The sequence below is a fragment of the Microtus ochrogaster genome, chromosome 18, assembly GCF_000317375.1.
Source record: "Microtus ochrogaster isolate Prairie Vole_2 chromosome 18, MicOch1.0, whole genome shotgun sequence".
Taxonomy (NCBI): domain Eukaryota; kingdom Metazoa; phylum Chordata; class Mammalia; order Rodentia; family Cricetidae; genus Microtus; species Microtus ochrogaster.
Window position 1 is genome coordinate 58,632,588 of NC_022020.1, and position 15,954 is coordinate 58,648,541.

Here is a 15,954-nt window from a genome sequence, read left to right on the forward strand (position 1 = left end):
GGTGCTTACTGTCAGATGAACCAGCGTCAATGGGAAAGAAGAGGGGCTAGCAGTACGGTGCTTACTGTCAGATGAACCAGCGTCAATGGCTGGTGCAGGACAAAGAGGCTGAATGGAGACATTCACAGGGGTGCAGGTAAACATGTTTGTGTAGAGTTAAGTCAACATCTCTGGCAGTGATGAGGACTAATGGAAGGTCAGCCAAGTCCTGATGAAGTGAGGGCCAGAGACACTGTTCTGATCGCAGGTACTCTACTGATAAAGTAATGGAGTAGCCTCAGTCCTAATGGGCTTGGAGGCCAGCTGGCACAGTGGTTGCGGCATATTTTGAGGCCACAGTTGCCTAGGAGAGTTAGCAGGCTGAGCCTCATGTATAGCTAGCTCCTCCATGGGGCTAGAGGAGCACCAGCACAATACTGAGACTGGTGTTGAGGACGGCCTCTCCTAGTCCTAGTGACAGTAGCACCATTCCCCTCCACCCCAGCAGCCCTACACGAACCACCGGCAGAACCGCAAGTGCGGGGCCTGTGCAGCCTGCCTACGGCGGATGGACTGTGGCCACTGCGACTTCTGCTGCGACAAGCCCAAATTCGGGGGCAGCAACCAGAAGCGCCAGAAGTGTCGTTGGCGCCAGTGCCTGCAATTTGCCATGGTGGGTGGGGCAGGGAGGGTTAGGTGGATGGGCTAGGTTGGGCCTGGCCCACCCCCTTGTTGGGGAGTGGTGGGCAGGCCTGGTAGATGGGTGGGTGGTGTAGTGAGTCTCGTTGAGGATTAGCAGACAGTGTGCTGGGGTGATGAGTTCAGCTGTACTGCCATTGCAGACAGGAGATTGACTAGCAGGCTTAGTGATGACAGCTCCTGGAAGCAGCAGATTCTGTGTGTGCTCTGATGGGATGTTAGCAGCCACATTGAGTAGGGCAGGGTGGGTATGGTCAGATGGCACCGGGTTGACCACAGCACCCAACGTTGTTCTCACAGAAGCGACTGCTGCCCAGTACTGGGTCAGGGTCTGAGGAGGGAGCAGGATCGCCTCCATGTCACCCTTGTCGAAAGAGGCCTGGTTCTCCTCAACAGCTCCATCCAAGCTCCTCTTCAAAGGCCCCTTTGGCTGTGCACACAACCCCACCATGCCCTGTCCAGGCTTCAGCGAAGCAGCAAATAGGTAGAGGCTTTGTGCCGACCCCACCTGACACAGACCTTGTGTTTTTACGAGAGGGTGCCAGCAGTCCTCTGCAGGTGCCTGGTCCTGCTGCAGCTTCCTCAGAAGCCCCGTTACAGGTAAGGATCTTCTCCCACTCCTCCAAGCTCCACCCAGCCTTGTGCCATGGACCTGAGACCAAGTCTGCTGCCATCCTCCCTTATGCAGGAGGCCCAATGCTCTGCCCAGAGTTGGGTTGTGACCTTGCCACAGGTGAAGCAAGAGAAGGTGGATGCCCCAGAGGAGTGGACAGCAGGCACAGCCTTCCTGACTTCTCCCACGTTGCAGTCTGGCTGCCCTGGCAAGGTTAGGGAGGTAATGGGTGCGCACAGGTGGCCTGTAGGAGGTGATAGAGAGCTGTGGTGGTGGGGCTGCGGGTGGTGATGGTGCGCATTCTGTTGATGTCCAGCATGTCCAGCAGGCACCTCACCTGCTCTGCTGCTCAGCTCCCAGGGGACTGAAACTCATTGAGGTATGGGAAAGATTCACAGGCAGAGGTGGCATTTCTCAGTGATAAAAGGGAGGTCTGTCTGCATATATAATAATTATAATAATAATAACAACAACAATAATATAATAATAAAAAATACTCAGCCTGGCCCTGTCCTAACTGCTGCCCTTCCTCATTCTCCTAGGCAGTAGACCCAGACCTTCCACCTGTGAAACAAGAGCCCCCTGGCCCTGAGGAGGATAGAGAAGAAAACAGAGAAGATTATGTTTCTGCATCAGCCCCAGAGGAGGAGGCAGGAGGGGTTGGCACACCAGTGGTCAGTGCTGGGGATGTTTCCATCCTACCCTGATCTTACCTTTTCTCCTCCTGTCATACTGACCCATGATATGTTAATTCTTTCCTAGATCACGGAGATTTTCAGCCTGGGTGGAACCCGCCTCCGGGACATAGCAGCTTGGTGGCCAAGGTGTGCCCCATACAGTTAGGTGTGGGGAATGGGGTAGGTGCCGGCCAGATATGGGCCCTGAGTTTTAAACCTAGGGTCAGCAATTTGATTGGGTGCAAAGGGACATAAGGACTGTAACCATTACACTACAAAACCAGTAAGGGTATGTGTGTGTTTGTGTGTGCGTGTGTGTGTGCGCACGTATGCTTGTGCACGCGTGCGCGCGCAGGTAGGTCTGTAAAGATTGCTCCTGAGACCCAGCCTGCTGGTATTCCAGGGCTCTCTTGGGGAAGAAAGAGAAGGACTGATGCTCCATGCTGAGATTTCAAAGAAAAAAGTGAGGCTGGTCCCCGCCTATGTAAGAAAATCCTTTTAAGGGTCAGACTTGGTATACACATTCTTACTCAGAAGATCACCATTTGTGGTCTTGAAGGCCTTTGATGTTTCCAGAGCCCTTTATTGGGTGAGCTGTCCCTGATGATGGGAAGAATGTATGTCACACAGATGACATTGGACTTGCCTAGGCAGTGGAGTTGGTTTGGGGATTGGGCTTTAAGTGGCTCTGCAAGCTAAGCTTGTGTAGCTGTGTGATTTCAAGTATATTCCCCACTTCCTAGAGTAGCATCTGTGGGTAGATTTGGGCTGTGCGTCCCAAGCATTTCCTGTTGAATTTACTGTTTTGAATACTGTGTAGAACTGTCCCTGTAAGTCTAGTAACAGAAGTGAGGAGAGATGCCATTGTGGTGGTGGGAGGAGGACCATCCCAAAGATAAAACAAAAACAAAAACATACTATTGGGCCAAGCACCTGGATTCCTTTGTTCCCATACACCAGTTTTAACTGCTAGAAAATCTGCTGGTGTACCTTGTAGATGGCAGGTGGAGATGACTGACATCCTGCCTGGCACACAGCTGTTGGGGCTTCCACTGGTGATGCTACTGCAGCCTGTAAGGCTTACCCCCGAGAAGATACAGCATCCCTGGCTTCCAGGAGCTTAGGATTTTCTGGAAGATGAAATTTTTCCCACTTAACAGAGAAGTGCTGTACTGTTTGCCTTTCTAGTCTGTAGAAGAAAGAAAAGTGGCTATAGGTGAATAAGGAGAAATGGATGCAGGTGCAGAATAGGAGGAAATGGTTTTGTGATGCTCTATTTTCTACATGGCAAACCTCATTCAACAGACAGACCTGCTCCCTCTTCTCTAGGTCCAAGGACCTTAAAAAACCTGAAGCTAAAATGCAGTAGACTGGAGACTTCTGCTGACTGTAGGACCGAAGGTGATATTTGCACACCGGCTTTGTGAGAAACAACCCTGATCTACCAGGGGCTGGGCCCTGGCCTGGTCGCAGAGCTTGTTTGTGAATCAGCTCTAGGAGAAAGACCTGCAAGCACAATCGAGGAACAGGCCTGCCCAGGCCTGGAAACTTAGAGGAAAGAAGCTGGAGAGAAGAGAAAGAGTAGAAGGCTGGGAGAACGTCCACTCCTCCAAGGATCTCAGTGTGATGAGAAGGTGGATGTAGGGGAGGGGAGGATATGATTGAAGCCACTACCAACAACTCAAACAAGCCATCTTCATAACTGTTGGTGGCTTCCAGATGAGACCTGGCAGTGTGTCTGCACATTTTCTCAGGGAAACAGCAGTTGAAATGCTACAGAATAAAGGAGGAAAAGGCATTGTTTGGTGAGCTCCTCCCGTGGAGCCACTTACTGAACCCTCACAGTAGTCCTTAGGAAGACAGTGAGTGATACTGAGCACTTCTGCAGGTAGGTAAACAGACTCAGAAGAGACAAACGTATCAGTGTCAAACAGCTAGTGTTGGTAGAGTCTAGAAATCCACCGGGCTATACAAGCTCTGTTCTTTAATCCACTAAACTGTTAACTGCAGTCTTTTGTGCAATAATGTATATTACAATAACAGTTTTAGTGACTTTGAAAGTAGCGGTAGATTACTACGAAGAGTATAAGATATCCTTTACACCTTTGCCTCAGTTGATGTTAGGGAATGCCTAGGCTGTGGGTGGATGGGGTCACCTTCTCGTCAGAGCATTGGTTCATGTAGAATCTAGGTTCCCTGAAGGCCCCATATGCTGCATAGGATCCCTCAGCCCCAAAAGTGTGTTCTTCCTCACTGCTGGCTGACAATTTGCTTGAGCCCAGATAGTTTCACTTTAGCCAGAGCAGTGCTTGGAACTAAAGCTGTCAGCCTGGGCTGTCTTTTCCAGGCAGTATCTTCTCTCTGATGACCTTTGTGCATGTTTCCTGCCCTCAGCCCAAATGTTTGTTAGGAGGCTGAATGAGCTTATGCACTGAGTCCCGCCCAAGGGCTGGTCTTGGCTCAGCCTTACCTCACTTTCCATCCTTAAAATGCCAAAAAGATATAGAACTGGTTACTTAGCCAGGTTTACAGGGCCAGGACTGAGTGCCTCCACATACTTTGTGTCCTGTGTGCCCCCCTTGCTTTAGCCTAGTCCCAAGCCCTGCTGCTTTAGGTAATTCAGGTGTGGATTACTCATTTCTTATTTCTAACTCACAAGGCACAGCTCTCTGTCACCTTCTACTCTTCCTTTGCCTTGCTTTGCCTAATTCTATCCTGGAGTCATACTGCTTTTTAACCCCTAGAGCATACCACTTGTCCCTAGTATTCTGATCATTCTGACAGTGATGTTCTAAGGGTAACATCTTGGTTGGCATTTGACTTGTGAACAAAGATTCTGATTACTATGTGTATTGACTAGGGTACAGTCAAAAGGTCAGAACCACTGCAACAAAGACTAATGTATGTGTTTTAGGGGAGTTTTGGGAGACATTTTACATTGTGTAATTTTGGGAGATAGTTTAGTAGCCTCTAAGACTGTCAGTTGTATGTAATACTTGAGCTCAAAATATTCAGGACAGGCAGTGAGGAAGGGAAGGTGGATGGACCCATGGGAGTCCATGAACAAGAGTTGGAATTCAAGATGGCCTGAAATCCATGTTAGTGTCTCACCATCTCCCGCTTCGATGATGTTTGTGTCCTGAAGAAGAAGCTAGTAGAAGTAGCATCTGGCCTAGGACTAGATAAGCTGAAGGAAGATCCCAGGGAAGTTGTAGCAGCTGGAGGCCCGGCTGTAGGATTTGCTGTTTCCCCATACCAAGATGAGACAGCAGATTAATGACCGCTTGTATGAACTGCAGTATGCCTGGTATTCGTGCACCAACTTCACAACAGCCTGCTGCTGTTTCACTTCTGCTAATCACAATGTTTCTGTGAATTTTCTTAACTAGACGTCTATGGGGAAGGATTCTGGGAAGCATAGTCTAGTTCAGGTGACATGTTAGAAAGCCACCTGCCATGACTCAGCTCCCAAAGGTCTCACCACTTACCCAAGGATAAGCTGAAAATGTAAAGCTGAAGACCACGGATTTCATGATGGTCCCAGCAAAGAAAGAAACCCTGTCAAGCTCCTCCATAACAATCTTGCTGGTCTCAGCTGTATTTTTGTCATTCATCCAAGTATGGAAAACTTGGCCCATAGTTATCGCTGTACATGATACTGAGATCCAAAAATGCAATTTTATAAAATGCATCAATATATATTGCAAATGATAAAAAGATCTCCAGTTTTTTATGGACTTTGATGCTCAGAATATAAAGTCTAATATACTATGGAGAAGCCAGTCCTTATTCAAGATGCGTGAGAAGTTGGAAACAATTATTTCTATTTCTGAACTGTTCTATTTTAAAATTATTTTAAAACAATTTTCTTGTTCTATTTATTGGTTTTTATGTTAGTGATTCTTTGAGGATTGTTTGGTGGTGGGAACAGTGTGGACCGCTGTGGAAGAATTGGGATAGTGGGTGGCAAGATGAAGATCAGCTCTGTCATTTCCCTAGGCTTCATTCAGATCAGGGGCCTGCAGGCTAAGGCACTGCGCTGCTCCTGATGCACCTTATAGTCCATAAGGCTCCTCCAGGTCCAGGCTGGTTGAGACGACCATTGGATAGATTCCAAAGCTGGTGCCAGGCACCCTGGGGCAGAGCCTGCACCAGCCGTACTTCCTGATGTCGGAGAGGCCACTTCCATTCCTCAGAGGATGGTGGAACAGTTTAAGCTGAGTCTCCTGACCAGGATCATCACCTGACTGCTCTGCCATTGGAGTGCAGGATGGCGGTGTGATGCTGCAAGCAGCTGGCTACCTCTAAGGCTCAGCTTCCCCAAATTCACAAACAGGACTTCTGTGGCCACACAGATCTCAAGGGTGTGGACCAGGCAGCCCCAATTTCTGGGGTCTTTCACAAACCCTGCTCAAAGATTTCTTCACTTCTGCAGAAGGTGTGTGTGCTGGGGGCGAGGGGAGACCCACCTAAAAGTCCAACACGTAGAACCACTCAGATGAAGGAGGTACCTCTTTGGACATTGTCGGGGAACCCTGACAGCCTCTTAATTTTTTTCTTTTTTGTTTCAGGCAACATAAGCTGTTAGCAGTAAATGAAAATGAGTATTTTACTGAGCTGCAGTTGAAAGAAGAAATGTTGTAGGAGAGAAAACAATTATTAAGAGAAGAAAGACATTCTTTTATGGCTGAAAAGCTGAACCCAGAACTCAGGAAATGGACCCCAAGTCTAGAGATGTACCGTATAGAAAATCTGAAGTGGCTGGGTTACAAATAATTAAGCATGCTAATTTGAAAAAACCGACCTTAAGAGGTGTATCCATGAGTGGCATACAACTAGTAGTGTCCACCAGTAACCTTGTCACTGCCCCTCCCCCGTCTGCTTTTCTGTTCTTATCTCCCCCCTCTTTAGAACAGGGGTACCAAAGTAGCATTCATAATTGGCTCTGGAAAATTATAAATCCATCTTACTATTAATGAGAACTACAGCTCCGGTCCCCAGGACTATCCAGTTCCTTGGACTGTTGCCAGTTTTGCCTGGGATCCTAATTCTCAAGAATTGAGTAGCTGAACTTGTGAGCCACAGTTCAGATCCATTCTGATTGCTCCATTGAGAGTTTTTTTGTGTTCAACCCAGTAAGATTACTGCCCCACCAGTACATCTGAGCTGCCTGCTTCCTGTGTTCACCCGAAGTGTAAGCTGTTTTCTGTTGAGTGCCATAGAAGACTTCGCCGTACTGGTTGTGTGGCTCTATATATAGCACTTAGGCTCTTGGAGCCCTAATCAACTTCACTGTAAAATAATGCTAATAATACCTTCAGTTCTTTCAACCTTGTAAGATTCTTGTCAATCTCAAAGGTTGTTTCTGAAAATATTTTGCAAATTGTAAAAAAGAAAAAACCTACTCAAGCATAAGGTTGCCATGTGATTATTACATCAAGATTAACTTCAAGGTGGTAGAAAGTTTAACCTTTCTCATGCTTTTAGATCAATTACAGGCAGGCGATAACTAGCAAATTCACTGGATTGTGTTTTGACTGATAAGTTAGAGAGGTTTTTCTTTGTTTTTTTCCGCCTCTGGCGAGCCCCGGAGGAAGAGAAGGAGGTGGGGTGGAGGAGTTCCAGCCAGGGCGGGGTGATAACAGCAGAGTGACCAGGGACAACTTCCGCTTGGCCCGCCCACCTTCACTAACGGCGCGCGCGGAGAGGGGTGGCTCACCATGGCAACTGGCCTCTGCGTTGTGGAAGCAGACTACCCTGGGCTTGGTGGTTCCCGGTAGTCACCATTCCAAGGAGACTTGAAGATGTACAGCCAGCGGTTTGGCACTGTCCCAAGGGAATTTAAGGGTCCCACTCCCAAGGCGGTGATCATTGTAAGTACAGGATATTTGTGCCGGAAACCTAAGACCTTTTCCGTCTCCTGGTGGATTCTGACCAGTTCTTTCACCTGGGAAGCAGGTTCCAGAAGCAGCGGGCTTTGGGGAAGAAAAAGGTTGTTGCTCGCCGATCTATCATTCCGCCCACATCCACCCCATCCTTTTCCACTCCAACCTCCAACTACAATCACCACTTGGGATCTTGGCATTTTTGTTTTTCCTTTAGTATCCCCCAAATGCCGTGAGCTTGGGTGTGGGAGCATTATGGAAGGGCACTGGGCCAAGAGGCTGATTCTGGATCTGAACTGGCTATGGTTCAACGGGACAACTTTGGGATGGTCTTGTGACCCTATGAAAATAGTCTATAGAAAGGGAATTGGGCTTTGAATGTTGTGTGTGATAGTGGGATGTTCCTGTGCCGGCTAAATGAGTAGCTGGTGTTGGACAACGCTCCTACAGACTGAAAATAAGCAGTTAGTTGCTTCCTACAATGGACTGGTACGGGTTGCCGATAAGAAAGGAATTTAAAATGAATTTTGCTAGCAATACAGACACTTCTCTTCTATGCATGTTTTTTTTTAATTCCTGAATACTTGTTTCTACAGATTATAAAATCAGTCATATGTAATCAGAGTTATGGCTGGAACCACTACTGGGTGTATAGTATTAATGGGGGTAAATCCAGTGACCCCCTTCATTAAACCCCCATCCAAATGGTGAAGAAACAGCCTCCTCCTAAATAAGCCATTAAAAGTAGGTAATAGGTTATGTTTACTGTGGTGGCAACTTGTGGAAGAAAGTAAGATTTGGGCTAATCAAGAATACAGTTGTATTATGGCCCGTAGGCACGTTCCATATGTCCACTTACAGAACTCCCTTTTCTCTAGGTCCTAGGACTTTAGAATCTGAATCTGGAAAAAAGTAGTCTGGAAACTGCTGTGGGCTTTCAAAGCTCAAGATAACTTCATGGACAACAGAATCAAACACTTTTGGGTCTTGTATCTCAATGCAGCATTTGGGATCCAGGCCATTTGTTGGTGACTATTATTTATGCTCATAACCAACACGGAACAAGGAGAAGAAAGACTGCTGTAGCAGAAGCAGGCCACTAAATACTGTGTGCTTACAGAAAGAAGGAGGAGGCAAAAGAGCCAGAGTTGTTTCTTCTTCTCTGGTGTCTAAGTGGGTGACAAGAAACGAGAGGTAATTGATGAAGCTTGGACCCTCAGAAATTCCGTAGGAAAAAGCATTTTTTTAAAAAAGGTGGTGGAGTCAGCCACTAGCACATTCTTTTTCTCATTTAACAGATGAGAAACCCTAGAGTATAGGTCAGAATCAAGCCTGGATGGGGGTATTGTTCTTTAAAATAGGAACCTGAGATGCTGTCATAGCAAAGTCCTACCTTGATCTTCTTTTGGTGTCCTAGGAGGGTTAGTGTCATTATTGTAGTTGCTAGCCATGCATGACTTTTCCCTTCTGGAAATGTGTTAGTTGAAAATGCTCAGAGTCACATATTGAAAAGATAATATTCTGGATATACTGGATAAATAAACTATATTATCAAAATTAATATTCTATTTTAACCAGTTCAATTGCAAGAAAAACTTAAGTTGTGTGTCTGTTTTGTATTCTATTTCTATTGAACAGTGTGGGTTTTGGTCAGTGACAAGCCTGTTCCTTGACTGGCATCACCATCACCTTTTTCCATTTTAGACAACTCAAGGTCCCACCGTCTTCATCCAGAGACTGGGAACTCAGCTAGGCATGGTGGCACAGCCTGTAACTACAACATTTGGGGGGCAGAGGCGGATGATCAGTTAAGCGAGAACTTGAGCCAGCCTGAGCTACGTGACACCATGTCTCAATGCCCCAAGCCTTCCAGGGCTTCCAAGTCTAGCTACCACTCATGCTGTTTCTCACCAACTCTTCTTGCCCACTTTAGTCAAAGTGTACCTCAGGTCTTGATTCCTGTCCTGACCGTTGGCAACCACCGCGTCTAGCTCGCCTGGGTGGTGTTCTCAGTCCACACACGTCTTTCTGTGTCTCCTGCCCAGTGACCCTGCTCTGCTTCTCTATCACAGAATCCGCACACATAAAATACCAGGAATGTTAGAGAATAGTAGTTTAATTAGTTGACTCTAGACTCCAAATCACTTTGATGTGGATTTGCTTCTCATGATGCACTTTCTACTCTCCTCTTGGGCTGTTTCCCATTTCATCCTGTCAGCTGTACCTCTTTGTGTACCTGAAGCATTTCATCAGTTTTATCTTTGGATGGATGCTGTGTTTGTTTCCTTTGAATGCTTTACCACAATGACCAAACCCCAGTATCTGGTCATTCTGGCACTTATATTCTAAATATAACTCAGCAGAGTGGATCTGCCTTGTGCTTTCTGGGTTTATTACTATGAATGAGCACCCATGTGCCACACCTCACCAAAGATGACTGGATAAAACCAGTCATAAGGTAAGACCATTGATTCCTTGATGGCACCAGGAGGTACAGACACTGCATCGAGACCACCCAGAAACACTGTTCACTCATTCACATTGAGAGGCTAATGCGGGATGAGTGGGCTCAAGGCTAGCAAAACAGAAATGATAAAGATATAGCTAAGGAGATTTCATTTGGTGTGTTACTATATAGTCAAACTGCATGCACACCTCCAGCTTCTGAGTGACCATTATGCAAAGAGAATACATTTAAAGAAACTGAACTATCCCCAAAATATCTATAACTGTCGGAGACCAGCTTCAACAAGGATACCACTTACCAGGACAGGGGCATGGGGATTAGAAAAATAAGTAAAAAAAAAAAAAAAATGAAGACTCTAGTGAAAATAATAAACAGAAGCATAAGATAGGGAGTTCCAGTGAATACTGAAAATTGCCCACATTTAATTTCCATTTGCTTAAATACCCTGACCCCCAAAGTTAGGAATAAGATAAAACTGCATTAACATGATTCAAGGAATGACCTCACCACCTGAAGGGCTAACGGCTACATTCTTAGTTAAAATTCTGTTGCCAGAACAAGACAAAAAACACTCATACCCTAGACCAAAACATTCTGTAAGCAAACCACTTCTTGGGTGAAATCCATAGTTATCTCCCTAAGGGAGTAGGAACCCAGTTGGAATCTTAGACTTTTGTTTGAGATAGGTACAGAGCTACTTCTTAATATCAGAAATACCAAGTCTGGATGTTAGCCATACCTGTTATTTGAACTGTAGTCAATTCCCTTGAAGGAACAGAAGTAAGTTTCAATTCTCTGGCCTTTAGTCAAAGTAGAATGCCCCATACCTATGGGTCCTGTCAAATAGCATAGGCCTTTCATTCAAACTTTCAAAACCAAACCGAGTAAATTTCTAGTTCAATCCCCTCTTCCATCCTTCTTTTCTTTCTTCATTTTTTTCCTTTTTGGTATTTTACTTTTACAATTTAATACATGTATAGTTAAATTTAACATGTATAGTTAAGTACTTTATCCATCGAAAGTATTTTGATGCTAATATCTGATTAGAAAAAAAAATGTGTGCACAGTAAGTCACAATAGCAGGTTTGAGAAGACCCCTAATTCTTACTATCCAGGTTTATGCTATCTGAAGCACTTTGAACATAGAAGTCTGAACAAAGTACTCACATCTCTGGTTGATTAAATATTTCTAGAACCTGGTCTGTTAAATTTTTATCTATCTATCTATCTATCTATCTATCTATCTATCTATCTATCTATCTATCTATCTCTATCATCATCTATTTCTATGTATCTATCTATCTATGTTCTTTGAGAGTGTCTAGTTCTATGCCTGTTTTGCTTGTATTTACCCCAACGCTTCCCATATCCACTCCTTACATACCCACCCAACCTGTATCTTCTTTCTTTTTTGTTGGGATACACAGAGATGTAAGCCTTGTCTAGCTGTCAGAGAGTTTGAGCTTATTTTTGTCTTTTCAAAGTTGTTGACAATGAGTATGAGTATACACCCTGACTTAGGGTGTGGTTATTTGGTGTTTTGGACATTAAGATGATCCATAGAGGTGAATCTGCTCCACACTGACAAAAGGCCAGAAAATTCAATCATAGTCCTGTGCTCCTTCATTTAAAATTGGAAATTTGACATAGGGAGTGGCTGCCTATAGGATACTTGGTCTAGGGTGTGTTCACTGAACATTCCTGCCCAAGCATCAAATGCCTTACTCAGGAAATAATGGCTTGATGTCTGAAGTATTGAAGCAAGTAACTGATTTGGTTGTTCTTTGTGTCATATTAAAGCAGTATTTTTTCCTTCTTCCCTCCTTTTGTATTGGGGTATAAAAGCATAAGAAAAATGAATGATTTCCCTTCCTGCTAGGGGTCAGTTATCTAAGGAGTGAATGTCATGGAAGAAGTCTCTAGTGCCCCATAAACTTGCTATGGGGCCCAGGGTGGGCCCCTCCTTCCATTTCCCAACTGACCAGAGAACAGATGACCATCAGCATCCATCTTAGACCGACATTCATTAGACCAATGGTGTCCTTTCCTGCAATGGGGGCACAAGCCAGGTTACTTCTTACCTGAGGCTCCATCTGGTTGTCAAGGGTTACCTGAAGACAGGTCTCTGGGGCGGTTGGGACATTGTTTTTTAAAATGACCAGCTTGTCCACAGTTAAAGCAGGACTTAGGCTGTGCCCCAAGATCGTGACACTGCAGAGCAGCGGCCATCACAGCCCTGGTGATATGGTCTTGGTCAATTCCTTACACAGTCTGATGTAATCATTCAGCCCTCCTCATTGCCAGTGAGGATGAATAGCCTCCTGACAATACTTGTTGGCATTCTTATAAGCTTGTTTGATAACTGGCATGGCGGCATTTAACATCAGGGAAAATCCTCCTGCTAACTGTGAGAGCCAATTCACAAAATCTGAATAAGGCTCAGACAACCCCTGCAGCACCTTAGATAACTGACCCCTAGCAGCCTTGTTAGGCAAGGCTTTCTAGGCTCTTATGGCAGCGGTGGCAATCTGAGCATACACCCCAGGGTCATACATGAATTGCTGATTGAGTGGAGCACACGGTCCAGCGCTGGTGAGCATGTCCACACTTCTATTCGGGTGCCCTGCATCAGTGTTCCTTCTGGCCGTCTCTACTAATCAGACATCCAAGTCAAATAATCCCCTCCACTAAGTGCCGCCCTACAAAGTTGCATCCAATCACTAGGAGTCAAATTTTGATCCATGTAGGATTCCACCAAGGCAGCGGCAAAGGGAGCATGCGGCCCACAAGCGGTTATGGCCTCTTTAAGCTGTCTTACATCCTTAAACTAAAACTGCAGATGTAGCCTCTGTCTATCCCCTGAGGATCCGCAGTTTCAATAACAGGGAACACCTGGATATTTCTGGACTTAAGTTCTGCCAATTGTCTCCCCAACTCCTCTACCTCTCTCTCACTAGCCAGAGGGTCAGCTGCTTTGTAAAAGGGGTTCTTTCTCCTGGGGCGAGGCAAGAGAACGGACGCAGTCCCAAGGTTGACTTGGAATCACTACTATCTGAGATCCGAGCTTCCCCAGGCTCCTTCAGCTCTTCTCCCTCTGGATCTCCTTTGCATGACGCCAGGGATTCTCTGTCTTGGACATTCTCCAGTATCCTAATGCCTTCCTTAAGATGTTCCTTGACACTATAATTTTTAGTAACTATAGACTTTTTAACCAGCCTCCATAGGAAAAACTTGGCAATGGAAAAGGACTCCAGTCCCTTTTTTTCTCAGTTCCTTTTGTAGGTCTTCCTTAACATGTTCCCGGTCACGGTTGTTCAAGGTGTCTGCCTGTAGAAACCATGGACTAACCCTACCTAGGGTTTCCAAGAATTCTTCAGCTGTTTTTCTTTTAATCCCTGTACCCTGCTTTTTCAGTAGTACCTGCAATTCCTTTACGAGAGCGGACTTGGAAGAATCCACACCCATCCTTACAATTCACCCTCTGACCTCACCTGCTCTTTCTTACCTGCTAGCCAGCCCTATGGATGGTGTCCCTCAGAGATGTCCCGAGTTCCCAATCCCAGCGGGGCCTTCACCTTTGGTGCCTGTACCACCTGGAACCACAGTTGGGCAAGGGCCTGGGGAGGAAAGAACACACAGAGACATGAGTCACTCTTGGAACAAGAATGCCCATTTTATTGTGTTCCCACACAGCTTATATAGGACTCTCCTTGACTAATGTCCAAGCCCCAGCTCTGGGGATTTTCCACTGCAAGCCCACCAGAAATCACTTCCTTGTTATCAGGAACTCATGAGGGTTCTGTGCTCAGAGCAGCTGCAAACATAGAAAATCAAGTTGTTTACTCCAGCAGGCAAGAGGTCATAGAAAGTTTAGGGTCTGAGGGACTGCAGCTCCCAACACCCCCATTTTATCCCCAATAAATACTCTGCCCCACTACTGCTTGAGGTGTCCTCTGCTCCATCGATGCATCAGATGGAGGAGATACCTGAATTCAAACTCACAATTGAAGGACTCTGTGTTTGTATGGGATCTGGTCTCTTGGTGGTCTTTGGGGATCTGGACTTCGGGCACAAGAGGGATACACTCTCAGAGTAAAGTTTTTTCTCTCTCTCCCAGCAGCTAACAGTTGTTGCCATTCACTCGCAGCTAGTGAGGGGATTGTATGCCCAGCTTCCCTCTCTGTGCTGGGATGTAGTCTGGCTTGGGCTCACACATGTTCTGTGCAGTTACTATCACTGTGCGGCTTCCGTCCTGTGTCCAGAAGACATTAGCTTGCCATTCATTGCCTCTGGCTCTTATACTCTTTCTTCCCTCTCTTCTGAAATTATCCATGAGCCTTGGAAGTGGGTGGGGGGCTTGGGTGCAGCGTACATGTTTCCTTTTGGACCGAACATTCTACAGTTTCTCATTCTATGTGCTTTGGCCAGTTGTGGGTGTCTGGTGTCTGTATTAATCACAATCCACTGCAAATAGAAGCTTCTGGGGAGGGTTTGAAAGACCCTCGTTTTCAAGGGTGGTGGGAGAAATCTCCCAAACTCAATAATTCAGGCCAACAGATGCAATCAGCAAGAGGTGTCTTTATTGATTACACAGACGCCTGCGTGTGCACCAGCAGCTTATGCCAACTGAGCACACCGGGCAAATTCAAACAGCCATATTTATAGGGAAAAATGATTACATAAGAGGGTAGTATAGCACAAGCATTTCATTGGCTCTCAAATTGGCGGGTTTAGCTCACCCTGGGGACGGCCCCATGTCTATTCTCGAATTTCCCCGAAAAACCATAAAGCCAGATAAAACACCCTGCAGCAAGTTGACAGTTTAGATAGAATGTCTTGGGGATGAAGTATTTCCTCTCCTCAGTCCCGAAAAACCACGAAGCTAGATAGAGCACTCTGTCTCTCTCCTTAGCCTAGTCAGTGAGTCTGCAACCCATAGATATCCAGTTTTAGCATCGGCTGGGGGCGGGGGGACTAGCTAAATTTCAGCAGAGTTTAATATAGTACATGGGCATGGGGGTCTTTCAAATATGAGGGTTCTTTCAGGTTGACCTGGTAGAAATATGCAGAAAGGGGTGCAAAATGATGCTCAAATTTTTACCTTTTTTTAAATTTTGTTTTTTGAGGCAGGGATTCTCTGTACATCTCCAGCTATCCTGGAACTCACTTCCAGGCTGGCCTTGAACTCACAGAGACCCTCCTACTTCTGCCTGGTGGGATTAAAGGTGTGGACCACTACCACATAGCTAATTATATCTACTTTTAGTGAAAGGAATTTTTAAGAAAAATAGATGATCTGTAACTCATGATTCAACTTGCTTTTTTTATGATGGTGCAAAACTGATAGGCTTTTAGTAGGTTGTGCTTTAAAATGTGAATTTGGATTGTTTGTGAATTTGGATTGTTTTGTGGACTAGTAATATATAGTAAGGTTACTCTTAAGGTCTTGGCAAGACATTGAGATGAAGCCTACACCAGGCTCAAGAGAGATCCTGAGGCTGAATAACAGATACTCTACAGTGTTTATTATGCTTGGTAGATTACATGTGTAAAATGCAACATTATTAACAGTATCTCCTGTTTACAATTGGGTAATCAAAATACACCCTATCAATTTTTTTTTTTTTTTTTTTT

At 45.5% G+C, this 15,954-nt stretch overlaps 2 protein-coding genes across 8 annotated transcripts in view; both read left to right on the forward strand.

Annotated features, from left to right (window-relative positions):
* The window catches only part of Mbd1 (methyl-CpG binding domain protein 1), a 12,619-nt gene extending 9,166 nt beyond the window's left edge, over window positions 1-3,453 (forward strand). For 4 of the 7 annotated variants that reach the window (XM_026783436.1, XM_005356264.3, XM_026783437.1 and 1 more), the window contains 6 exons: window positions 485-652; window positions 979-1,278; window positions 1,367-1,504; window positions 1,834-1,965; window positions 2,054-2,115; window positions 3,298-3,453. In XM_026783436.1, the coding sequence (XP_026639237.1) occupies window positions 485-652; window positions 979-1,278; window positions 1,367-1,504; window positions 1,834-1,965; window positions 2,054-2,115; window positions 3,298-3,337 (840 nt within the window). In that variant the 3' untranslated portion in view covers window positions 3,338-3,453. The remainder of the gene's footprint in view (window positions 1-484; window positions 653-978; window positions 1,279-1,366; window positions 1,505-1,833; window positions 1,966-2,053; window positions 2,116-3,297) is intronic. The other 3 variants (XM_026783439.1, XM_013349599.2, XM_026783438.1) reach the window with 2 other exon arrangements.
* A 4,202-nt stretch (window positions 3,454-7,655) lies between these two features.
* Window positions 7,656-15,954, forward strand: part of Cfap53 (cilia and flagella associated protein 53) — a 32,251-nt gene continuing 23,952 nt past the window's right edge. Inside the window, exon 1 of the mRNA XM_005356265.2 lies at window positions 7,656-7,841. Coding sequence (XP_005356322.1) covers window positions 7,773-7,841 — 69 coding nt within the window. The 5' untranslated portion in view covers window positions 7,656-7,772. The remainder of the gene's footprint in view (window positions 7,842-15,954) is intronic.